The sequence below is a fragment of the Culicoides brevitarsis genome, chromosome 3 (assembly GCF_036172545.1).
Source record: "Culicoides brevitarsis isolate CSIRO-B50_1 chromosome 3, AGI_CSIRO_Cbre_v1, whole genome shotgun sequence".
NCBI lineage: Eukaryota > Metazoa > Arthropoda > Insecta > Diptera > Ceratopogonidae > Culicoides > Culicoides brevitarsis.
Genome location: NC_087087.1, coordinates 31,950,629 through 31,975,633, shown reverse-complemented (window position 1 = coordinate 31,975,633; position 25,005 = coordinate 31,950,629). Strand labels below are relative to the sequence as shown.

At 29.0% G+C, this 25,005-nt stretch overlaps 4 protein-coding genes across 4 annotated transcripts; 3 read left to right on the top strand and 1 right to left on the bottom strand.

Moving 5' to 3' along the window:
• Nucleotides 1–970: 970 nt before the first annotated feature.
• Nucleotides 971–2,704, top strand: LOC134834618 (protein 5NUC-like). The gene is made up of 3 exons (XM_063849350.1): nucleotides 971–1,129; nucleotides 1,205–1,479; nucleotides 1,969–2,704. The coding sequence occupies exons 1-3, from the start codon at nucleotides 1,016–1,018 to the stop codon at nucleotides 2,381–2,383; spliced, it is 804 nt and encodes a 267-aa protein (XP_063705420.1). The 5' UTR covers nucleotides 971–1,015; the 3' UTR covers nucleotides 2,384–2,704.
• A 6,602-nt stretch (nucleotides 2,705–9,306) lies between these two features.
• LOC134835864 (obg-like ATPase 1) lies at nucleotides 9,307–17,941 on the top strand. Its single transcript, XM_063850853.1, has 9 exons — nucleotides 9,307–9,436; nucleotides 9,602–9,688; nucleotides 9,749–9,854; nucleotides 11,136–11,192; nucleotides 14,736–15,033; nucleotides 17,022–17,099; nucleotides 17,159–17,447; nucleotides 17,510–17,750; nucleotides 17,815–17,941. The coding sequence occupies exons 2-9, from the start codon at nucleotides 9,610–9,612 to the stop codon at nucleotides 17,867–17,869; spliced, it is 1,203 nt and encodes a 400-aa protein (XP_063706923.1). The 5' UTR covers nucleotides 9,307–9,436; nucleotides 9,602–9,609; the 3' UTR covers nucleotides 17,870–17,941.
• Nucleotides 17,942–18,270: 329 nt separating this feature from the next.
• LOC134835610 (zinc finger and BTB domain-containing protein 24-like) lies at nucleotides 18,271–20,015 on the top strand. The gene is made up of 2 exons (XM_063850503.1): nucleotides 18,271–18,668; nucleotides 18,724–20,015. The coding sequence occupies exons 1-2, from the start codon at nucleotides 18,445–18,447 to the stop codon at nucleotides 19,931–19,933; spliced, it is 1,434 nt and encodes a 477-aa protein (XP_063706573.1). The 5' UTR covers nucleotides 18,271–18,444; the 3' UTR covers nucleotides 19,934–20,015.
• LOC134835609 (zinc finger protein 260-like) lies at nucleotides 19,997–23,173 on the bottom strand. The gene is made up of 4 exons (XM_063850502.1): nucleotides 22,171–23,173; nucleotides 21,925–22,104; nucleotides 21,516–21,870; nucleotides 19,997–20,125 (listed from the first exon to the last, which is right to left on the bottom strand). The coding sequence occupies exons 1-4, from the start codon at nucleotides 23,165–23,167 to the stop codon at nucleotides 20,035–20,037; spliced, it is 1,623 nt and encodes a 540-aa protein (XP_063706572.1). The 5' UTR covers nucleotides 23,168–23,173; the 3' UTR covers nucleotides 19,997–20,034.
• Between the last annotated feature and the right edge of the window lie 1,832 nt (nucleotides 23,174–25,005).

Here is a 25,005-nt window from a genome sequence, read left to right as displayed (position 1 = left end):
AATTGTATTCGTTTAATCCTTTGTAATAAAATGAGTTCTGTGCTCCATTTGTCAAGTAATTCAAGAGTCTAAAATCTTCGCCCATGAGAAATTAGTTGGCGCCCTTTGTTCTTCTTTCCTCCTCTTGACATCAGATCATTAATAGACGTCACCTAAAATTAACAAAGAAAAATCTTGTATTTCATTATTATTCAATCAATGAACAGATGAAATTCAAGCTAATTATAACCTTGTACAACAGAACAATAAATAATAAATCGTAACTTGATATGATAAACTATACTACGAACAAAAAATTCATTCAACATTTTTTTGAAGAATCATTCATTATTATTTACATTTTTTTTCTGGTTGCGATGATTTGGAGAATTGAAAAATTTCAAGCCTCAGTTGGGGTTAAAAAATCATAAATTGAGTTCACCATAGATAATGACATTATAATAAGGAACCAAAATCCATTATTTAATTAAAATAATCAAATTACAGTTTTCGTGACGTGAACTCTCCAACTCTGCTCCGCATTAGCTATTATTAGTAGTTGTTAGAGAAAGATGATAATGAAAGGTTATCGTACATGGAGAGAGTTAATATGAGACGAAAATTTGGCTCATTAACAAAATATTCATTAAATTACGTTTTTTTTTGTGTTAAGCCATTGTCATTTTCTGGAGTTAATTTCTCGTATTTTTAAGATCATTAATCATCGAGTTCTTTTTTGTGTAACTTGACATTTGATCGTCTTGCCCATATGTGAACATACCGTAAACTATCGACATGTGGCGAATTCTATTTTTATCTTAAACTTGACATTATCGACAAAATTCCTACGAAAATATACAAACGAGTATTAACTTTAACGAGATTGAGACAAAGATTCGATAAGCCGGAGATAAGACGAACTTTTATTGCCGCTGATAAATTTTATCTTTCGCTGTGATAAGGTTTCAAGAGTAATCGACGCTTGTTTGTGTAATTTGTTGATCAGTTGACGTGAATTCCTGCGAGAAGTAACATCATGCAAATCTTTTTACTTACCTTGCTGATTTTCGGGCTAACTGATGCCTCGGTGATAAGTTTGCCATTATCGTCGTCAATTGATGCGGAAAACGGAACAATTGGCACAACTGCTGTAAGTGATTTGTTTTTTTATTAATTTATCACTCAAGTCAGTCATTTTAGAGTGATTGATCATTTTTAATTGAAGGTTGAACTTGACGGAGAGACATGTAAAAAGGCTGAATGTAATTTTGGGAATTTAGTCGCAGATTCTGTTCGATACGGGTATTTAGAGGATCATTCGACGGGCGAAAATGTACTCGTTTTGTTACAAGGGAAGAATTTTAAGGGAGTTATTGAACAAGGAACTGAATTGACGGAGAAGGATTTGGCGAATGGATTTTCTAAACAATCGGATTTGGTGATCATTAAAGAGCTGAAAGGAAAACTCATTAGAGATGTTTTGGAAAAAAGTGTTGAAAAGTAAGTTTTTTACCGAATTTGCTTTTGAAAATGTTTCTTGATGAAAATAAGACGCTTCAGAGATCGTTATCTTGATCTTGTTGATCTTAACATAACCTAAAAAAAATTCATTGAAATTTTTAATGAAATTTAAGCTCAAAAATTTTATTAAAAAGTTCAATCTTCAAGAAATTTTCAACTTTTAAAATTTTGAAGGTAAATTTCATTAAAAAGTTCATTTGAAACTTTTTTTAGGTTATATTATGTTATTTTTAGGTTATGTTATGTTATTTTTAGGTTATGTTAGATTTGACAAGATCATAAAATTTAGTTTAACAAAGTTTCTGGATAAAAACAGAACTTTTTGGAAATCGCCATGATGATCTTGTCAAATCTAACATAACCTAAAAATAACATAACATAACCTAAAAAAACTTTCAAATTAACTTTTTAATGAAATTTACCTTCAAAATTTTAAAAGTTGAAAATTTCTCGAATATTTCATTGTAGATACACCCAAAAAGATGGTTCTCCCGACTTTTTACAAGTCTCTGGCGGCTTTTTCGAATTCGATCTTTCTGTTGAAACAGGAAAACGCTTAACCTCCGCCCAACTCATGTCATTCGAAACCGAATCTTCCATCGAAATCACAGACAAAGGAACTTATAGTGTCATCACAACCGAAGATTTCTTCAAAACCAACTTCCAAAGTGAAAAATCTGACTCTCTTGAAACCACAGACATCGCATCTCTCGAAAAGTACATCGCCAAACACAAAATTGTCTATCCCGCGATCGATGAACGAATCATCCTGCACAACATCGAAGCCGCTCCGGAAGGAAACAATGCGTTAACGTTGCAAAAATCCACATTTTTGATCGGGATCATGATCCTGCTGCAAAAATGCATCCTGTCATCTGCCTAAGCTAATAATGTCGCACTCTGTTATTACCGTACTTTGTTCGGCAAATTTGCATCTTCCGGGCACGTGACGAACTTCGTTAGTTTTTCACTAAAATAAAAATTAAATAACTATAACAAAAAAACGGCGACTCCTCCTACTCTTTTGATGTAGATTTCCAGCACAGTAGCGTTTTCATATAGGATGTCACATCCTTGTTCGTTACTCGATACCTTCACCTCTAAATGCACCGTGAAATTGGGACATCCTATAAAATGCATATAAACATCATCATCACATCCATTAAACTACAATTCGTGGGTATAGCAGATGGTAAATCTATTTTATGCATTTTTATACGTTTTTTTTTCACTCAAACGCGATACTAATAGTCCATAACCGCTCTTCATAAATACTTTCTAAAAATATTAACAGTTATAATATTAATAATGGCACCTATAAGAGAAGGAAAAAAATGGAATTTATTAATAGAGCAAAAAATGAATGAATGATGAGAATTATAAAAGGGTGCACAAATCGGATACACAACCGCCTTTTCTTCAATAAAAACAGATGTCTGTCGCAGTAGTAGAGAATTCGAACCCTCATCTCACCTCAAACTCTCATAAAATACCTTTTAAATGCCATTCAAAATGGGCGCCAACTAGTTTTGTCGTCATCGAGAGACAACACTACTTCTATGCACTCTTCTAAGGTAAGGATGGGCAGGCAGACACGTTTCCTTTTTTTTTCTTTCGCTTTCATTTAGTATTTAGTAATAACCGTTTCACACCCTTTTTCGAAAATAAATATTAAAAATCGTATGATAATCAAATTATAATTATTAGTGTTTACACGGATTTCATTCGATTTGAGATTTTTTCTCATGATCTTTCGGCGCACTGCTAAATTTTCGAGGCGGGTTTGCACACGCGTTACGTCTGCCATGCCTCCCAATTGAGTGAGGGCAGAAAAACGGGGAAGACAGGCGTTTAGCGATGATGAATTGAGTGTTTTTAATCAATCAATTAGTCTACTACGGTAAAAAATTTTATGGCAGACCCTTAAGCGGTATTTTTGTCCTTCTGATTTTTTTGATCGATTAATTTTAAAATTTATTTTTAAAAAATGTAGGAGTTTTCATCGAATTTTGCAGTACCAGCAGAAAATCTGTTGAAAATTGTTTAAAAATGACGACTCGATCATCACGAAGTTCCTAAAGGAGAATTGAAAAAAATCATCTGAAGGTAAGTTGAACGACGCGAAGTTACTTGACGTGAAGCAAAGAGTTTACTTTAACGCTCTGAAACTTATCGACAAAGCCAAGAATGATCTGCTCCCGGAATACTTGACAGAAAGATTAACAACTTTTCAGCCTTTGAAGAAGAAGCGATTTTAGATGTTCCTCAAATATTTTTAGAGAACTTGAAAATGTATGTGAAATCCAATTTTTCGTCGCTCTAAATGACAAAACAAAGAACATCTAAACGAAAAAGCTTAACATCATCTTAAAAAATTAGTAGGAATGATAGTTTGTAACCTCTTCAGTCTTTATAAAGAAGGCTTTTTATAAGACTTCGGAAGGCGTCAGGGTTTAATGACAGATTATTGAAAATTGATAAAAATAAAAGATTTGAACTCGAAGAGAAACGAGAACTCGATGTCTATGTCGATAACTTTTTTCTGATATTTTCACGTTTCTACGTGTTCTGAGAAATTTAAGCTGAATAAGTTATTTTCACTGATCTTCATGAAAACTTGACTGTTACTTTTCCATGTAAACATATGAAATTGGAGTAGAATATTTTTTTATTCAGTCGAATAGCCATTAAGCTATGTCAAGTTAAGAATCTTTCAAATCTGCAATTTTTATAGATTCTTTTTAATTGTAGTATATGTTCCATATACTACTTTGTTTTTACCGCACAAAAAGGGCCCATTTTGTGAAACGCCGGCCTAAAAACATCGAAAAATTGTCAGAATCAAAGGCGGTAAGGTGCTAAACGACAGTAAACATTCCAAAGAATTCGAATTGAGGCAAAGAATCTCCCGACTTGAACAAAAAAATCAGGGGCCCTTCAAAAAAATTTTTTTTTCAAAATTTGTTTTTTTTTTCAATTTTTTTTTTTTTTCAAAAAAAATTTCAAAAATTTCTTTTTTCGCCTGTACATCGAAAACGCAAAATTTAGAAAAAGTCCAAAACAAAAGTTGTTTCTAATGCCAAAACCTTCAATTTGAGCTGGAGAACCGTGATCTACAAAAGTTGAAAAAATTTTGAAAAATGGGTACATGAGCCCTCATAATAAAAGGATTTTGACTTAAATTTTTTTAATCAATTTTTTTCGCTAACATCTTTAAATGGCTCCTGTACATCGGAAACGCAAAATTTGGAAAAAGTCCAAAACAAAAGTTGTTTCTAATGCCAAAACCTTCAATTTGAGCTGGAGAACCGTGATCTACAAAAGTTGAAAAAATTTTGAAAAATCGGTATGTGAACCCTCATAATAAAAGGATTTTGACTTAATTTTTTTTTAATCAATTTTTTTCGCTTACATCTTTAAATGGCTCCTGTACATCGAAAACGCAAAATTTAGAAAAAGTCCAAAACAAAAGTTGTTTCTAACATGGAAACCTTCATTTTGAGACGGAGAACCGTGATCTAGCTTAATTTTGAAAAATCGGTATGTGAGCCCTCATAATAAGAGGATTTTGACTTAAATTTTTTTTAATCAATTTTTTTCGCTTACATCTTTAAATGGCTCCTGTACATCGAAAACGCAAAATTTAGAAAAAGTCCAAAACAAAAGTTGTTTCTAACATCAAAACCTTCATTTTGAGACGGAGAACCGTGATCTAGCTTAATTTTGAAAAATCGGTATGTGAGCCCTCATAATAAGAGGATTTTGACTTAAATTTTTTTTAATCAATTTTTTTCGCTTACATCTTTAAATGGCTCCTGTACATCGAAAACGCAAAATTTAGAAAAAGTCCAAAACAAAAGTTGTTTCTAACATCAAAACCTTCATTTTGAGACGGAGAACCGTGATCTAGCTTAATTTTGAAAAATCGGTATGTGAGCCCTCATAATAAGAGGATTTTGACTTAAATTTTTTTTAATCAATTTTTTTCGCTTACATCTTTAAATGGCTCCTGTACATCGAAAACGCAAAATTTAGAAAAAGTCCAAAACAAAAGTTGTTTCTAACATCAAAACCTTCATTTTGAGACGGAGAACCGTGATCTAGCTTAATTTTGAAAAATCGGTATGTGAGCCCTCATAATAAGAGGATTTTGACTTAAATTTTTTTTAATCAATTTTTTTCGCTTACATCTTTAAATGGCTCCTGTACATCGAAAACGCAAAATTTAGAAAAAGTCCAAAACAAAAGTTGTTTCTAACATCAAAACCTTCATTTTGAGACGGAGAACCGTGATCTAGCTTAATTTTGAAAAATCGGTATTTGAGCCCTCATAATAAGAGGATTTTGACTTAAATTTTTTTTAATCAATTTTTTTCGCTTACATCTTTAAATGGCTCCTGTACATCGGAAACGCAAAATTTAGAAAAAGTCTTTTTTGTAATTTTTAGTACATTGTGTTTATATGTTTGTCCAGCATATGAAGAATTGGCAATAATTTCTCTTAAACTAAGCAATGACTCGGTACACAAACGGGTTATGTAACAAACATATACTACAATTCAAATTTGCTTTGCTAATTCAAGGTACTTTTTACTTCTTTCTATTGAATCAGGTCGAATTAATGTTTAAAAAATTATTTTCCTAAAAAAAAGTGGAAGTTTCTGAAAAATAATTTTTTTAAACATAAATTTGACATGATTCAATGAGAAGAAATAAAAATTTCACAAGATTTTTTCAACTCGTAAAAAATAAAATTCGTTAATTCATACAATTTTCAAAATTTCAGTAAATCCTTCTGAAACTTTTTCGACAAAAAAAAACGAATCCTTTAAAAATTGCGCCGAAATTCTGCACCCATGGCGAATGTTTCCAATAAATTATTTACAAACATTAATGCCATTATAATTCATTACGACAAAAAACATCGCGTCACGAGCTAAATACCTCACCACGACTCCATTATTGACAAATTTGAGCTAGCATGAGTCAAACTCACGAAAAAATCTTTATTTAGGGGAATTCAATAACGCACCATGCTCATATTTTTATACATATAATATTTAATTTGTAACCTATGATTAACTTGGAATGGGTGCCCCTTTTTTACAACTTTTCAATGACAATTTTCTAATGAAATTACGTTAAAAAATCGAAGTGAGTTCATAAGATGCGAACATCTGCAATATCCTGTTGATATGATTTGTAATTTTTTTTTCTCTCAATTATTTAATGAGTGAACGTTTTTCGATTCCAATAAGAACGTCGTCGTCCATTAAATGCAAATTATATTAAATTATTATGAACTTTTTGCCTCTCTCTAACGTTATTAAACATTTCCGCCATTATTTTTTCAGTCACTATGCTTTTTTTCGCTAAATATACCTAACAACAGCGAAAAAAAAAGAGTAAAACAGAAGCTCCCCATTTTATTAACAATTATATTTTATCTGTATTGGACTTATGTAAGGTTGAAAAAAAAATAATAATGTTTGTTTCGTGTCGGTGTTTGTACGACGAGCGTTGCGTGTTATGCATTTATTATCAGCGCGCTGGACGATGATGTGTGTAAGCAAGCAAAAATAACAAAACTTAATATATGCAGTGAATGAAGTGAACAGGCGGGGTCTGCCATATATTAAATAAATGAACATTGTATCCAATAAGAATTCAATTCGAACAATTTTTTTGATCATTGACTGCTTTTAATTTGCTTACTCGTTCTCTTTCTCTGTGCATTTAATGATATTATAATAATAAATAATGTTTAACACAAAAAAAAACGTCATATAATAATCAGAGAAACACGAATTTTTTGTTCGACGACGAGAACTTGCGCTGTAATAATCGACTTATTTAACTTTCCTTACAATAAATTACATGTTTTGACGCGTTCTTGTATTTTACTTAATTCCAGTAGCTGTTTGGAGATTTTTATTATTATGATACACATGCATGCCACTTATTATTATTTTATAAAAGGTTTATCAACTTCCATCGTTCCTTTTATGCAAAAACAATTATTATTAACTTTTCGTCTGTGTAATTGGGTCCCATTGTAATTCGCAACACTTTTCATTATACAATTTTTTTTTGCAGTCAGGGAAGTTTTTAATTGCGGAGACAACCTTTAATGAAATTAAATGCGAAATTAATGAAAATTGTTGTCAATGTTTTGATTGCTTTCCATTTATTTTAATGCGTTGAAGGCAACCTTATTAATTAATCCTTGTTTTTGAGAAAATTTATTTCAGGCAGTAATTATTCACTTTTGAGGTAGATGGGCTCGAAATAATACCAAATTGGAGAGTAAGTGAATTCATTGACAAATTATGGCTAATTGAAGAAGATGCAAATTTGTTTACGGGAGAAATTGTTGATTGATGCATTTTAATTGTAAATTCGATATAATTCGAATTGTTTTGATACAAATCAGAAATTGTTTACCAAAATATTTATTTTGTTCTGAAAAATGTGAATTTTAGCAAATATTTTTTTTTTAACTCAAAAAGTTATGAGGATGAAATTAATGAAAAACTTGTTCAAAGTTTATTTAAATATCTAAAATGTCTTAAAATACTCAAAAATTTTAAATTCTTTTATTTTATTATTTAATATTATTTTATTATTTAATATTTAATATTAAAAAATGTATAAAAAAAAATATTAAAAAAAATATAAAAAATAAAAAAAAATAATATTAAAAAATGTATCGTTCGAAGTTTTCAACTTCTAAAACAAATTAATATAAAAAAAATAAAATGAGCTATAATGTGCTGTAAAAGATGAAAAATATCAGGGTTGAATGTACTTTCAGCAAAAAAAAAACTAAAAATTTTTACTTGAGTCAATTAAGTCAAAATTAAAAGTTTAATTTTTCCAAAATTCAAAAATTTTTCGGATTTCGAATAAATTTCTATGAAAAAATTGAGATTTTTGGAAAAAAATAGCTTTTGATTTTGACATATTTGACTTAAAACTTTAACATAAGTAATTGGCTTTTACTTTTACTTAAGCAAAAGGTTTTAGTTTTTTTTTTTTTGACTTAAAGTATTCTCGACCCTGATGTCTTTAATTTTTTTTTGCACGTTAAATAAGCTAAAATATTAAAAAAAAATAAAAGAATTAAAAATATTGAGTATTTTAAAACATTTTAATGAATATTTGGAAAAAAAATTCTATAAAAAAATAATTTCAATAAATTTCCAACGACTTTTTTAAAATTTAAAATTTTTTGATAAATTTTATAAATATTAAAATTAATATTTTTTTATGAATTTAAAATATGTCTTAAACTTTAAATTTTTTAATACTTGACGAATAAGTTACTAAGTTAATTTTGAAATTTTTAGCAGATTTCAAACCATGAATTCTTCTATTTTTTTTTTCTAAAACTAAAATTAATTAAATTTAAAAACAAATCTAATTAATTAAAAATTTTGAAAATTAGTTTTAAATTTTAAATTATTTTTTTCTTATTTTTGACGAATAACAATGAAAATTTATAATATATCTGTTTTTATTCTACGTTTTCCTTCCAGATCTAAAAATTAATCAACTTTCAGGCGACTTCTTCCGTTAATTCAAATATTTGTATTGAATGCAAAAACTATTTACATAAATTTTCAACACTTACCTGATCTCCTTTATATTTTGAAATATAAAAATTTAAGAAAATTTACCTTCAATAGATTCCTGAAGCTCTAAATTCAAATTTAAATTTATTTGCTATTTAACATTAACCGCCATTCTATCCGAATTTCAAAAATTTTCTGCTTACATTCGTTCCATTTTCGATGGATGACAGCACCAAAATACGTCAACTCAACGTGTTCCCGGTTTCTTACTTTTTCTGCAATTTCTACCGCTATTTTTGTATAATAAAGTGTTAGAAATCCTCAAAAGTACGGTTTCCGCAGTAGATCCAGTGTATATCTAGGTAAATCTCATCAAAAATCCTCATGAACTGTTAAAACAACCAAGAAATTCATTTGAAAAGTTCATGAAATTTACACGTAAAACTTTTTGTATTCGCAAACAGCAACAACTTTTCACCCAAAAAAGGGAATTAATAACCATCTGTTGTGTTTTTGTGTCATTTTAGCGAATAAAATGCCTCCAAAAAAAGTTGCCCTTCCGGAAGTCAAGCCGCTCATCGGGCGCATTGGAACAAATTTACAAATTGGAATCGGTAATGTTTATAAAAATAACTTTCTATAGAGGTACCTGACTGCCTGTGTGTTATTTATAGTTGGAGTCCCGAACGTTGGCAAAAGTACATTTTTCAACGTTTTGACGAAGCAATCGGCTCCCGCGGAAAACTTTCCTTTCTGCACAATCGATCCCAATTCCGCCAGGTATGTAAATGACCGTGTTTTAAGTGTTTTCTGAAAATCACAAAAAAACCGCAATAAATCATAATAATAGACGACGACGAATTATTTTTCCAATAAAAATCACATCGACACCGTTATTCGTGGATTATTGCAGGATTTATGCCCAAAATACAGTGTTATTATGTGATTATGAGAAATAACGTTCAATTATAATAATTTAGTTGATTTTGAATTAATTTTAAGCTCCATATACTTTTTGGTTCCTAATCATATTTTTATCGACACGTACACGAGAGAAAATAAAACAAAATATAATTTCAGTGATTATTAGAGTCCTAATTTCTCAAATTCTTCAAAAAATAAAAAAAAAATATTTAAATAATTACGATGATGATAGAGTTGTTTTTCTTTGTTGTTGTTATTATTTTTAATGATGCGATCGTTACTTTTAATTTTGGGGAGTTTCTTGGGAAACAAATGTTGAAACTGTATTTTTTATTTAGTTTAGTCGGAATTATTTTATCGGAATTTTATTGTAGTCGTCAGTTAGTCTAGTTGTTTTTTTTTCATTTAAATTTTTTTTTTTCATAAAAAAATTTTTTTTTTTTTTTAAAGTTTAATTAATTAATAATTAATTTAATTATAAATTAATATTTTTAATAATTTATTAATTAATTTATTTTATTTAATTAATTAAAATAATAATTTTAATATAATAAATAAATATAAATAATATAATTTGATGTTTGAGCTTAAAATTTATTTTTTTTTTAAATTACTGGATTTTTTTAATAAAATAAATACATTTGATTTAAATTTATTTATTTATTATTAAAAATTATTATTTTATTTAATTTATAAATAATAATATTTTTTTTAAATTTTTAATTAAATTTTTTTATAATAAATATTTTTTTTGGCTCAAATGAAAAAAAATTAATTTTTAAATTTTAAGTTAAAAAAAATATTTGAAATAATAATATATTTTTTTTTTAATAATTTTTTTCCATTTAATTCTAATTTTTTTTATTAAAAAAAATAAATTTAAAAATTATCAAATTTTAAATAAAAAAATTATTTAAAATAAATAAAATAATTTTTTATTAATTGAATTTCAAATTAAAATAAATTAATTAATTAATAAAATTAACAAATTATTAATTTTTATTAATAAAATTTTATTTTTTTAAGAAAAAAATTTTTTTTAAATTATCAAAAAATTTCAATTTTGATTCAAAATTTAATGAAAAACTCATCCAAAATTCAATAAAACATAACTTTTGATTTTAAATTTATTTTCAGAGTTGCTGTTCCTGATGCCCGTTACGACTATTTGGTCCAATATTTCAAGCCAGCAAGGTATGCTCTTAAAATGTTTCTAACTTTTTATAAAAAAATATATTTAAAGTAAAAAAATCCCATCACTGTCTCAGACGGATATGTTACAAAACACAAAAAAAAACTTGAACAAAACTCCAATGTTGATAAAAAAAAATAATTCTAGGTTCTACCAGCTTACCGCAATTTTCTCTTCATTTTTGCATATTTTAAGGCAGGTCTCTGGAATGCAATTTTGTTATTATTATTTAACATTATGAATATTTACTGGTCAAAAAACCTGCCTTCTTTACATACGACGACGACGACGAAAAAAAAAATAATAATATCAAAAAAGATACGATAAAAAAATATAATTACAAAATTGCTGAAAAAAAAAATTACCGCGCTGCAGTAAATTACCATAAATTGGTCTCTTGAAGTCTCGACTCGACTCAGTTTTCAACTTTAACAAAACTTAACTCGACTAAACTCGACTTTGGTTTTTTTTCATTCTTTTTGTGTTTTTTTTTTTCACAAAAACAAAATTTGCATAATTTAAGTTCCTCGTGGAGTTCTTCACTTTTTTTTTAACGATGTACGAATAAATGGCGATAAAGTGCTCGATAAATACATTGTTGTTCGTAGATCGATCATGAAATCGCAATCAAAGCATAACTTTTAAATTGTTTATCAGCAAAGCGAGCTACCGAGCAAAGTCTGACAGAAATTCTTTTTATTGCGGAATGAAATTGAACAGAAATATGGAGAAAATGCTAAGTCAATGTCAAACTACGCACGCAATGCACCAACAATTGCAGTCATTTACCATGCTCATTAATGGAATAAAAGTTTTATGTGCGTTTGCTGCTGTTTGCAATTCAACAAAACAAAGCAAGAAACGGAGTATTACGAATGGACATTAACTTGTTGAGGACTGAGAAGCGAAAATTTATTAATTTTTTTTCAATAATTTTTATTTTTTTTGCTTTTTGGGAGATTCTGTAACTTCCAGCGAGAAGAGTTTCAATCTAAAAATTTTCTGAAGTGATCAAAAATGATAAAATTTTCATATATAATAAGTTAGATGTCGATTCTTGGCTTTATTGAAAAAAAAAACTTTGTACAACGAACTTCATCAGAGGAACTTTAATATACTAAGCCTTCAAAAGCCTCCTGAATATTGAATTTTCGTTATTTATTGGTCTATTCGGAATAAAAAGTGTTTGAAAAGACCTAAATAATTCAAGATTTCAGTCCATGTTGAGATTTCAGAATCAATTTTTACTTGAAGATAACTTTAAACGTCAAATAATGAAAAAAAAAAAATTCAGTGAAAAAATATTTTTTTTTTGTTTTTAAATTCACAGAACACATCGAATCTCAACATGAATATGTATAAAAATCCATAAAAAATAATTTTATCATCTAAAATATACCTAAAATATCTCATTTTTTAAAATAATTATTTTTTTATTTTTTCTTAAATTAATTATTAAAAATAAAATTTTTTTTTTTTTTAAATAATTAAGGCCGCTCCAAATTTTTTTTTAAAAATTTAAAATAAAAAAAAAAGTTAAAATTTCATCAAAATAGATAGTTTTTTGGTTTTTTTTCATATTTTTTCAAGGATTTTGCCCCCCCCCCATTTTGAAAAAAAGTTTTTGGGAAAAAAAGTTCAAAATTTAAAATTAAGAATTAAAATTTTGTAGGACAGAAATTAATTTTTAAAAATTATTTATTTTTTGCCAAACCTTTCAATATCAATTTTTATAATTTTTCTGAATAGCAAAATTGCAATAAAATATCGCAAAAATTTATTTTAATATTATTTTAGTAATTTTGTCAATGAAAACATTTTTTTATTTAAAAAAAAAATAACTTCAAGTTAACTTTATGATAAATTTTCAGGGTTTTATTCACAAAAAGATGAAAATTTCGACCTTTGCGTGGATTTTTCCTTATTAAAAAATTATTTTGAATTCTAAGAAAGAAATGAAAAAAAATATTCATCTATAATTTATTATCTATAATTATAATTTTGTTTAAAAATTATTCAGTTTTCATAATTTTTCTAAAGAATTTATAAATTTTCCATAAAATAATTTTATAAAAATATTAAAATATTGTAAAATACTGCGTTTAACAATTGTAAAAATATTATTTCTTACTTTTAATTTTAATTAATTAATTAAAATTAAAATTAAAAATTTATTAATTAAATTAATTAATTAAAATTATTTTAATAGAAACATATTTTTAAATTTAATAAATTTAAAAAAATAATTTTTTCTGTAAAATCAGAAATTTGGAATAAGTTAGTTTTCCATAATTGCCTTATAATTTTTTATAAAAAATATTTTTTCCATATTTTTGTTTTTTATAATAATTTAATTATATATAGCCATAAATAAAGAGAACTTTGGAAAAAAATATATCAGTAGTCTATTTTTTTAATGTTTCTTTAGAAAACATTAAGATATGCTAAATATACTCAAAATTTTCCAAAAAATAAAGTAAATTTATGAAAATTCAAAATTAATTTCTACAAAAAATTAATTTTTAAGCTATTTCAACGTTAAAAACAATTTTTTTACTAAAATTTTCACCAAAAACAATTTTCAAATAATTTTTTGTTAAAAAAAACTCTTCAAAATTCACCAAAAAATCAACTTTTCAACCCTTTCCTTGTCCATTATGGGTTAAAAACCACAAACCCAGGCCCACAGAAAAGCAACAACAACACAAAAAGAGAACAATTACGTTACAATTATAAAGATTACAGTTGTAGTAGCAATTGCAAATACACATAATAATAATGATAATAAATAATAATAACACGAATGCAATGAATTGGAAACAAATTTACATTTTTCATGCACATTGCTTATACACCTGCAGTGCATTTTTTTCCTCCGCACCTTCTGTAGCGTGCACGAAACACAAAAACGAACGAACAAATAAGCAACTTGCAAAACCGCATATATTTTTTTTTCTTGACTGATGCCATTTTCGTGTTTTTTTTTCGTTGTTTGTTGGATTTTTGTACGGTAGCGCATAACTAGGCTCCGAATAAAATAAAAATGGCTGTTCACGTATTCCTTTCGCAAAATGGTGTAATAATGGAGCGTTATAGTAATGATAATCAATTTAAATAAATAATTGCGGGCAATTATAATGCGGAGAACGAATCGTAATAATAAAAAAAAATATTTTTTTATGCGTTTTGCTCGCTCGTAATTATTTAATAGGCCGGTGCGCGGGGGAAATGTCGTCGATTAAAAAATATTTTCGGTGCTCTCGGCAAAAAATGCTAGCTAGGTAGCTGCAAAGGGCGTCGACTTGTTCGTCTCTTGGTTAATTGTTGGGCAATTAATTAAATGAGTGCATGTTAGATGCGAGTTTGATATGATATTTACATTAAATGAGTTTAATTGTTACTTACATTTTTTTTTCTCGGGAAACATAAATAAAAAAAAATATTAAAAAAAATTATGAATTCACTCGAATCGCTTCTCAAAAGAAAAAAAAATCACAACAATGTAACTTTCTATTAATTTTAATTTTTTTTTTAATTTTTTGCAGCAAAGTTCCTGCTTACTTGAACGTCGTCGATATCGCTGGTCTCGTGAAGGGAGCTGCCGAAGGTCAGGGACTCGGAAATGCCTTTTTGTCTCACATCAGCGCTTGCGACGGCATTTTCCACTTGTGTCGTGCCTTCGACGATGCCGACGTCATTCACGTCGATGGCGAAGTGAATCCCGTACGTGACTTGGACACGATTTCGGAAGAGCTCCGTTTGAAGGACGAGGAAATGCTCATGAAAAATTTCGAAAAAGTCGAGAAGCAAGTTGGCAGAGACAAGAAATTGAAACCGGAATATGTGAGTAACACACCTTACCACGAAGATTAATGACTTTTCTGACATCAAAAGTCACAATAATTTTTTTTTCGTGTTCGATTCGTCATTCAAACGCGATCTTTAAGACCTTTCGATCGGAGTGCAGCATGTGCCTTGTTTCTGTCAAACATAACTGAGGCCACCTGTGAGTTTCATTGAATGAAAATTCAATGATTTGCATTTTTTTCTATTATTACAATTCAAATTATTTAATAATCACAAATTTTTTTAATCGAATGTAAAATTTTATTGAAATTCAATATCTGTTGTTGAGAAATTATTTGTTATTATTTGTCGATTTTTATCGATGTTGCGTGATTACAACAAAAAATCACACAAAAAGGTGTTAATGATTGTTGTTGGATGAGCAGAAAAATGATTTGATCAAAAAAAATTGAAATGCGGTAAAAAGTGCAGTTTCATCATTTCTTCAGTTGATTGATGAAAAAGATTTTTTTTTTAAGTTTTGACTTATACGTCACGTAAAGAAATTTCAACCCATTTCTTTAAATTTTTATATTTTCTAGACCGCATGGAATCAAATCAATCATTCATCGGGAAAAAATTATCCAGACCGATGAAATAACGCACATGCTTTCGTTAATTATTCAACGAATTCACCACATATTTGTTTTTTAATATCAAATTGTGAATCAACTCTTTCAGTTTTTATATTTTTTTTTTATTTTTTCATGATATCGTTCAGGGATGGAATTTATTGAATTTTTAAGGAAGGAAAAAATTATTTTCTATAATTTTTTAAAAAATATTTTTATTGATTTGAAGATTTTTTTTGAAAATTTTAAAATTATTGAAAATTTTACGATTTATTTTGTAATATTTTGATAAAAAGTAAGAAAATTTAGTAAATTTTTTTTTAAATTAAAATTCCATCAGAATTTTTTTTTTTTTAATCATTAGAACTTTTTACCTTTTTTAATTAAAATGAAACTAAATAAATTAAATTAAATAAATAAAAAATTAAAAAAAATAATTCTAATTCTATAAAAATTTCATTTATTTATAAAGTTTCCTTAAATATTAATTTTGACGAAAATTAAAAATAAAAAGTTTAAAAAATTAAAAATAAAAAAAAAATTAAATTTAATTATGAAAATTAAAGAAAGAAAAAAATTTTAAACTCACAAACAATTTTTTTTTTCAAAATGAACAGAATATTCATTGAATATTGACAAAATCACAAAAAATTATTTAAATTAATTAATTAATTAAATTTTAATAAATAAAATTTAAAAAAAAAATTATTTAATTAAAATTTAATATAATTGAATTTCAATTGATATTTTAAATTTTTTGCGTAAATTTTTTTTTTAAATTTCAATATTTTTATTAAAGAAGAACTTTAAAGAAAAAAATATTTTTAATTGAAAATAAAGCAAAATTTTTTAATTTTTTTTAATTAATATAAAAATTTTTTTTCGTAAATTTTTATTAAAATTTTTCATTATTATTTTTTTATAATTAAAAAATTCAAAGAAAAAAATAAATTAATATAAAAAAAATTAATTTTCATTAAAAATTATTATTTTTTTTTTTTTTTTGTAAATTTTTATTCAAAAATTAAATTTTTCATTATTTTTTTTTATAAATATCTTAAAAATTTATAAATTTAAAGAATTTTTTTTGTGGGCTCATAAAACTTAAAATACCCTTAAAATCTATTTTCACGACACTGAATAATTTTTTTTCCATCAACCGACGCAATGATAACGTCGGAAACTCCTACGAACGAAAAAGAAAGAATCCCCAATATAAATTTATAATTCGACATAATTACGTGAAATTACATTGTTTCCTATGCTCCTATGAAACAATTGTTCCCATCATTATTTTTTCATCGACATTTACCTCTTTTTCTCTTCCATCGCTGTGATTTGATTGATTGATTAATTTTTAATCACTACCAACAATTAACTTAAATGTCTCTATTTTATTTTTGTCTTCAACAGGACTCTTTATTAAAAATTAAACATCATTTAGTCGAGGAGAAGAAGCACATCCGCTTCGGAGATTGGAATGCTCATGACGTAAGATTTTTTTAAAAAATTTTTTAAAGAATTTTATAGAAAAAAAATTTTTTTTGCAGATTGAAATCCTGAACAAGTATTTGTTCCTCACAGCAAAGCCAGTTATTTATCTCGTCAACTTATCGGAGAACGACTTTAAGCGCAAAAAGAACAAGTGGCTCGTCAAGATCAAGGAATGGGTTGATGCGAACGATCCAGGGGCGCAAATTATTCCGTTCTCGGGGGCATTTGAGCTGAAATTAGCTGATATGGAAACAGATGACGAGCGCAAAAAGTACCAAGAAGACGAAAAATGTACAAGTATGTTGGAAAAAATTATCGTTTCCGGTTACAAGGCATTGCATTTAGGTAAAAAAATTCAATTTCTCCCAAAAAATCATGAAATTAAAATTTTTTTGAAAAAATTTTAGAATATTTCTTCACATGCGGCGAAGACGAAGTCAAAGCATGGACCATCCAGGAAGGAACAAAGGCTCCGCAAGCTGCCGGGCGCATCCATACCGACTTCGAAAAAGGCTTTATCATGGCTGAAGTCATGCATTATGCGGATTTCAAGGAGGAAGGATCCGAATCTGCTGTCAGAGCAGCCGGCAAGTACCGACAACAAGGCAGAAATTACGTTGTGCAAGACGGCGATATTATTTTCTTCAAGTAAGGCTCAATTTGCTGCACGAAAAACTGCTTACATGACTTTTAACGTGAAATTTCTTTGTAGATTTAACGCTGGCGCTGGTTTATCTGCTGGAAAAGATGCCGGAAAGAAAAAGTAAAGCCAGAAAAAGTGTCGTCATAACTTATTGTTCACTTGAAATAAAGGATTTTTTTAATTTGAAGAACAAAAATTGAAGAAAAAATTAATTTCATGCCGGGTTTTGCTCAACAGGTGACTTTCGTTGATGGTTTTTAAGCAATTTTGGCCTAAATTTAGAACAAAATTCATCAAAAAGACTTTAATTGAGCAATTTTTTCAATTTTTCATTGCAAAAAGTCAAAAAATGATCAAAATTTCACGAAAAATTGAAGAAAAAAAATTTAAAAGACAAAAATGAACAATTTTGAAACTGAAACAAGAAATGAAATACCCTAGCAGACATTGCCTTACCTGTCAATTGTCAAAAAAATACATGTTCCGCTCCCGCAGCTGTCATATTGACTCAAAACAAATATTTTTTCACACTCTGTTTGTGTATTTTAATTTATAATTCTGGTCCAAATACGAAGTTAACTGCAAAGAAGGGCATCAAAACGCAAAAAATACCCGTTTTTATCACTGGAGATACATGGAAATTTAATTTCCGGCTTTGACTGACGAGAAAAATTGCAAAAATATCAAAATCCGAGCTTCATGGATGCTTTACAGAATTACAAAGCGCGACTTTATTGTGAAACTTGTGACATCAAGTTCGGAAATCGCAAAGATTTGGCCACACACAACAACATTGTGCACTCGTGCAAGCCCTTTGAGTGCTCCGTGTGCCACAAAAAGTTCAGCGAACGCTTCACACTAAAAGTCCATTTTCGGATTCACACTGGTGAACGTCCTCACGTTTGTTTGTATTGTAATAAATCGTAAGTTTTTCCGTTTTTTCCCGGAAAATTCGATTTTTCAACATTTTTTTTGTAGATTTTCCCAAGCATGTAATCTGACGACACACAAAAAACGTTACCATTTCAAGAAATTGGCGAATACCATCAAAAGCCGACAACAACTCGATGCAAAAGCTATCCACAAATGTCCTCACTGCACAATCATGTTCCGCCGAATAGAGCATGTCAAGGCGCATATTTTGTCGACACACGTGAATCGGGCATCTTCGAGCACGAATGGCGGCGCGAGAAGTCCTTCGACGTCATCGGGGGTGAGTTCGTCGTCAGAATCTCAAAGTGTCACAGTAAAACGCGAATTTGCGCCCGCCGAGGGTCGAATTTTACTGCATTGCAAGGAATGTCGACTTTCTTTTCCGGATCGCACGGCTTTTGAGAAACATCGACAAGCGCATCGTGACATGGGTGCCGTGAAAAAACCCCAAAATTCGATTCTCGTGAGCAACAGTAACGGGCAAAAGGTCAGTTTGAGCGAGCTTGTGTCACAAATTAAGCAAAAAACGGAAGCGATGAGCGTGAAACAGGAACCAAAGGATGTCATTCAAAAGTTATCGGGACTCGGTATGGAAATTTCACTTCATCCATTGAAACGCGAGGCCCCCAATGATCTCGGACTAGTCATCAGCAACGTTCAAAGTGTCAGTCAACAATTTTTCGACGAACTTGAGACACGAAAACCGATGATGCGGAGTCGCCCAGGCCCAAGATGTAGCAAAATTGGAGCTTTATCGACTGTTAAACAAGAAAAAGTGACGCCCACGAGACGTTCGAATGGCATGCGAACAATTTATAAACCGGAAATCCCGCAAATTTCCCCAAATATGACGATGCGAGACCCACTCGAGCTTCCAACGACGCTCCAAACACCCCCAATGAAACAGCCCGAGGAGATCAAAACCGAACAGGAAGTCGTGCTGTCGTCAACGCGTCGCTCAAATCGTTCCTTCGTGTACAAAGAAGCCGATCAACCGAAACACATCAGTATCATAACCAAATACAAAAATGGCAAAACGACAAAACGTCGCATTTTCCCCTGTGGACAGTGCACGAGCAAATTCGAGAATATCGAAACGCGTAAAATGCATTTCATGGCAGTGCATAACAGTAACAGCAGCAACAGCAGCGGAGGCGGCGGAAGTACAGCACGAAAATCAACAGCATCGCCGGCAAATATTTCAAAACCCCCGCCGATAATTCCGCAGATTATTGCAGCGTATGAACACGAGTAATGAACATCACGTCGTCAAGTTTGCCATTAATTGTAAAAAAAAATTAAAAAATCAATAAAAAATTATGTTTTAAGGATTTTAATTTAAACGAGGATTTTTTTTTAAACAACTTTTCCGTGAACTTTTTGGGCATGACGTCGCAGTCCGATGCGATAAGCGAATTTTTCGGGGCAGTCGTCGCAAGCGTAAGGTCTGAAAATACAAAAAAAAAAATGTTAAAAATTAAGGTCATTAAAAAAAGTTGAAAATGTTTTGAATTTCATTGAATTTTTGACTTTTTGACCTTTCAGCTTTAATCGAGCAATGTTGAAAAGTACATTTTTTATGATTTTGTTTGTTTTTGTACAAAAATTTTGAAAATTATTTTAATTTATTATTTAAATTCAAAAATTGATAATTTTTTATTTAAAAAAAATATTAAATTTTCATAAATTTTTTTTTTTTTAATTTTTGGTCAAAAATGGAAATAGCTATAATTTTTTAATATAACAAAAAAAATTTTTAAAAATTTATAAAATAATTTCTAAAAGAAAAAATTAAATTTCTAAAAAACTTTCATGCAAATTTTTAGAATTTTTCTTTAAAAAGTTAGAAAATAATAAATTTTGAACAAATTTAAATGAAAATTTTCGTAAATAATAATTTTTACTTCAAAAGCAAAAAAAAAATAATTTTTGTAAAAAATTTTACTAAATTTGATTAAAAATTTGGCTTTTTTAAAAATCTTCAAAAATTTTAATTAAAAATTTAAAAATGTCAAAAATTTATTTTTTTCAAAATTCAAAATTAATTAATGAAAAGTTAAAAAAAATTTGAATTTCAATCGAATTTTCATGAAAATTTTTAAAGTTTTAATCAAAAATGTAACAAAAGTTAAAAAAAAATTTTCGCACTTTAAAATTTTTTTTTAATACCTACAAAAATAAAAAAAATGATGAATATTTTTTTAGCTAAAAATGAAAATTCTAAGATTTTAAAAAAATCTCGAAATTTTTAATTTTTCACTAAAATGTCAAAAAATATTGATCTTTGAAGAAACTTTCATGGAAATTTGAAAAGCTTTAGTCAAAAATTCTAAAAATTATTCTTAATTAAGATTTTTTTGTTACAAAATTACAAAAAAAAATATTTAAAATTTGACTTAATTCGATCAAAATTAGATTTTTTTAAATCTTAGCCATTTTTATCAAAAATTTTTAAAATTCTAAAAAAAACTCTTCGTACCTACTTCAATTTTTTTTTTAATGAAAAGCAAAATAATTTCGTCAAAAATATTTCGTAATTAAGAATTTTTTACTTCGAAAGTAAAAAAATATTTTTAATTAAAATTTTGATTGAAATTTTTAATCAAAAATTAGCCAAAAATGTTTTAAAAAAAATCGCACTTCAGAATTTATTACTAAAATATATGAAAATATTAATTTTCTAACGAATTTCTATTAAAGACTTTATCTTTTGTTAATTTTCGGTCAAAAATTGAGTAATTTCTTTAATTGACCTTCATTAATCCTTCTAAAAATTGCTCAAAAAATCAATGAAATGAAAATTCAAGACATTTTCTCGACAAAAATCATCAACTTACTTCTCTTTGGTGTGCGATCTCATGTGAACCGTCAACCCAGTCGATACGGGAAAACTTTTCGTGCATCCCTCGAACGTGCATTTGTACTTTTTCTCGCCGGTGTGTATCAGTAAATGCTTCGCGAGAGTTTTTCTGTTCATCAAAAGCCTTCCGCAGATTTGGCAGGGCAACGAGGGCGTTCCGTGATACGTAAAATGGATATCGTGATCCGCCTTTGTCTTGAACGGCTTCCCACAAATCTTACAAACGATCTTTATTGTCTTCAAATGGATGATCCGTTTGTGAACTGCGAGTTGTCCGGGATCGGGACAAGCTTTTGTGCATCCTTCGTAGTTACAAACGAACGGTTTGAGATCTGAAAAATTCAATTTTTGATTAAAATTCAAGGATTAAAGGGAAAAAAACGTACTTAAGTGGATATTCATGTGATATTTAAGTCTCGTCTTCCGGAATGCCTTGCCACATAACTCGCAAGTGTACTTTTGTCGCGGTTTATCGGAGTGACATTGCTTCTGATGTCGCTTTAGCCGTTGGAGAGTCGAAAATATTTCGCCACAATCGGGTTCGTCGCATTCGTGTTGCTCGTCAGCTGTGAAAATCAATAAAAAATTAAGAAAAATTTGAATTTTCGACGAAATTTAGAGAAAAATCTCACCATGTTGTCTTTTTTTGTGGTTGTAAAGTTGCTTTTTCGTGAATTCAAGTCCACATTTTTCGCAGGGCACGAGTTTATCTGCGTGTTCGGGTGATTCGGGGACTTTTTTGCCGTTATGAGCGTTCTTTCGATGTGCCTGTAAGTTGCCTGGCGTGGTAAATTTACGATCGCAATCAGGTTCTTCGCAACGGAACGGATAAATTTTGAGATGCGTGTTCATGTGAAACTTCCAGTCGTAGCCATCCATGAATTTTAGGCAAATGTCACACTGGAATTTTTTGTATTTCTTTCTTTTTGGCTTTTTTGCTTCGTTTTCGTCAGTTTGTTCGGCATCCGCAACTTCCATTTCTTCTGCTGCTTCTTCCTCGTTCGCTTCTTCCTCTTCTTCGGCCTTCGGAACGTAATCTTCGTCGTCGACATCTTGATCTCCGCCGTCATTTTCCCCGAATTCCGGATCGTTGGGATCAAAATCGACAGTTTCGACTTGAACTTCCTCGATTTCTTCCTTAATTTCGTTCTTTATCTCCATAATGATGTCTTCTTCTGCCAAATCCGTCTCGATCAAGTCCTTGTCCTCGACACTCATCTTCCACATTTCCTTGTAATGCTCCGACTGAACGATCAGCGAGTCCTCTTGCAACGTTTTCAGTTCCTCAATTAGCTCCTTCATGCGTTTCCGATCGCCAGTCCAGCACATTTCCGTGGCATCTTTGGGCATTTCGTAGATTACGCTGCGCGAAAGGGTCTGCAGCGAATTTGTGCAGTCCTTGCGAAACTTTTTGATGAACTTGCAAATGTTGAGGCAGGATTCGCAAACGTACTGATGTGCATAGAGTGGATGCGATTTGAGAAATTTGATGTCGATTGTCTCGAAAACCAACTCAATTATGTCGTAGTCTTGGTCTTCGGCAGTGATGTCGATCAAATCGTCCGTTATGCCGAGACACAAACGGCAAAACGATGTGAAATTGTTCGGGATTTCACGTTTTTTCCCCATTTTGGCGATTTTTAGAGGGAAATTTGTGGAATACGTCGTGAACGCCGACCGTTTGTTTTGTTTACTCGAGAAAAAAGTGATTTGCCACGCGCTAATTCAATTAGGCCGATACAATTATCAAATTTTTTTCCCGTCATGAAATTTTTTTTTTATTTTATCAAAAATCGATCAGATATCAATGAAAATCAACTTTAGAATGAATATTTATTAACTTTTAGCTTTGAAACCCATCAAAAGTTGGTTGAAAATTGACTTGAGAAAAAAAGTACGATTTTTGCTCCTCATATGATAAAATCGTACTTTTTTTTATTTCGTCAAAAATCGATCAGATATCAATGAAAATCAACTTTAGAATGAATATTTATTAACTTTTAGCTTTGAAACCCATCAAAAGTTGGTTGAAAATTGACTTGAGAAAAAAAGTACGATTTTTGCTCCTCATATGATAAAATCGTACTTTTTTTTATTTCGTCAAAAATCGATCAGATAGCAATGGAAATCAACTTTAGAATGAATATTTATTAACTTTTAGCTTTGAAACCCATCAAAAGTTGGTTGAAAATTGACTTTAGAAAAAAAGTACGATTTTTGCTCCTCATATGATAAAATCGTACTTTTTTTTATTTCGTCAAAAATCGATCAGATAGCAATGAAAATCGACTTTAGAATGAATATTTATTAACTTTTAGCTTTGAAACCCATCAAAAGTTGGTTGAAAATTGACTTGAGAAAAAAAGTACGATTTTTGCTCCTCATATGATAAAATCGTACTTTTTTTTATTTCGTCAAAAATCGATCAGATAGCAATGGAAATCAACTTTAGAATGAATATTTATTAAATTTTAGCTTTGAAACCCATCAAAAGTTGGTTGAAAATTGACTTGAGAAAAAAAGTACGATTTTTGCTCCTCATATGATAAAATCGTACTTTTTTTTATTTCGTCAAAAATCGATCAGATATCAATTAAAATCGACTTTAGAATGAATATTTATTAAATTTTAGCTTTGAAACCCATCAAAAGTTGGTTGAAAATTGACTTGAGAAAAAAAGTACGATTTTTGCTCCTCATATGATAAAATCGTACTTTTTTTTATTTCGTCAAAAATCGATCAGATAGCAATGGAAATCAACTTTAGAATGAATATTTATTATTTTAGCTTTGAAACCCATCAAAAGTTGGTTGAAAATTGACTTGAGAAAAAAAGTACGATTTTTGCTCCTCATAAAATCGTACTTTTTTTTATCAAAAATCGTACTTTTTTTTATTTCGTCAAAAATCGATCAGATAGCAATGGAAATCAACTTTAGAATGAATATTTATTAAATTTTAGCTTTGAAACCCATCAAAAGTTGGTTGAAAATTGACTTGAGAAAAAAAGTACGATTTTTGCTCCTCATATGATAAAATCGTACTTTTTTTTATTTCGTCAAAAATCGATCAGATAGCAATGGAAATCAACTTTAGAATGAATATTTATTAAATTTTAGCTTTGAAACCCATCAAAAGTTGGTTGAAAATTGACTTGAGAAAAAAAGTACGATTTTTGCTCCTCATATGATAAAATCGTACTTTTTTTTATTTCGTCAAAAATCGATCAGATAGCAATGGAAATCAACTTTAGAATGAATATTTATTAAATTTTAGCTTTGAAACCCATCAAAAGTTGGTTGAAAATTGACTTGAGAAAAAAAGTACGATTTTTGCTCCTCATATGATAAAATCGTACTTTTTTTTATTTCGTCAAAAATCGATCAGATATCAATGAAAATCAACTTTAGAATGAATATTTATTAAATTTTAGCTTTGAAACCCATCAAAAGTTGGTTGAAAATTGAC

What these genes read in the sequence shown, in the direction of transcription:
- LOC134834618 (XM_063849350.1), top strand. Translation starts at nt 1,016, where the DNA reads ATGCAAATCTTTTTACTTACCTTGCTGATTTTCGGGCTAACTGATGCC. An exon ending in GAACAATTGGCACAACTGCT is followed by an intron (nt 1,130 to 1,204) that starts GTAAGTGATTTG and finishes TTTTAATTGAAG; the next exon opens with GTTGAACTTGACGGAGAGAC. An exon ending in TTGGAAAAAAGTGTTGAAAA is followed by an intron (nt 1,480 to 1,968) that starts GTAAGTTTTTTA and finishes ATTTCATTGTAG; the next exon opens with ATACACCCAAAAAGATGGTT.
- LOC134835864 (XM_063850853.1), top strand. Translation starts at nt 9,610, where the DNA reads ATGCCTCCAAAAAAAGTTGCCCTTCCGGAAGTCAAGCCGCTCATCGGG. An exon ending in AAATTTACAAATTGGAATCG is followed by an intron (nt 9,689 to 9,748) that starts GTAATGTTTATA and finishes TGTTATTTATAG; the next exon opens with TTGGAGTCCCGAACGTTGGC. An exon ending in AGAAATTGAAACCGGAATAT is followed by an intron (nt 15,034 to 17,021) that starts GTGAGTAACACA and finishes TGTCTTCAACAG; the next exon opens with GACTCTTTATTAAAAATTAA.
- LOC134835610 (XM_063850503.1), top strand. Translation starts at nt 18,445, where the DNA reads ATGGATGCTTTACAGAATTACAAAGCGCGACTTTATTGTGAAACTTGT. An exon ending in TGTTTGTATTGTAATAAATC is followed by an intron (nt 18,669 to 18,723) that starts GTAAGTTTTTCC and finishes TTTTTTTTGTAG; the next exon opens with ATTTTCCCAAGCATGTAATC.
- LOC134835609 (XM_063850502.1), bottom strand. Translation starts at nt 23,167, where the DNA reads ATGGGGAAAAAACGTGAAATCCCGAACAATTTCACATCGTTTTGCCGT. An exon ending in CCACAAAAAAAGACAACATG is followed by an intron (nt 22,105 to 22,170) that starts GTGAGATTTTTC and finishes TGATTTTCACAG; the next exon opens with CTGACGAGCAACACGAATGC. An exon ending in TCACATGAATATCCACTTAA is followed by an intron (nt 21,871 to 21,924) that starts GTACGTTTTTTT and finishes TGAATTTTTCAG; the next exon opens with ATCTCAAACCGTTCGTTTGT.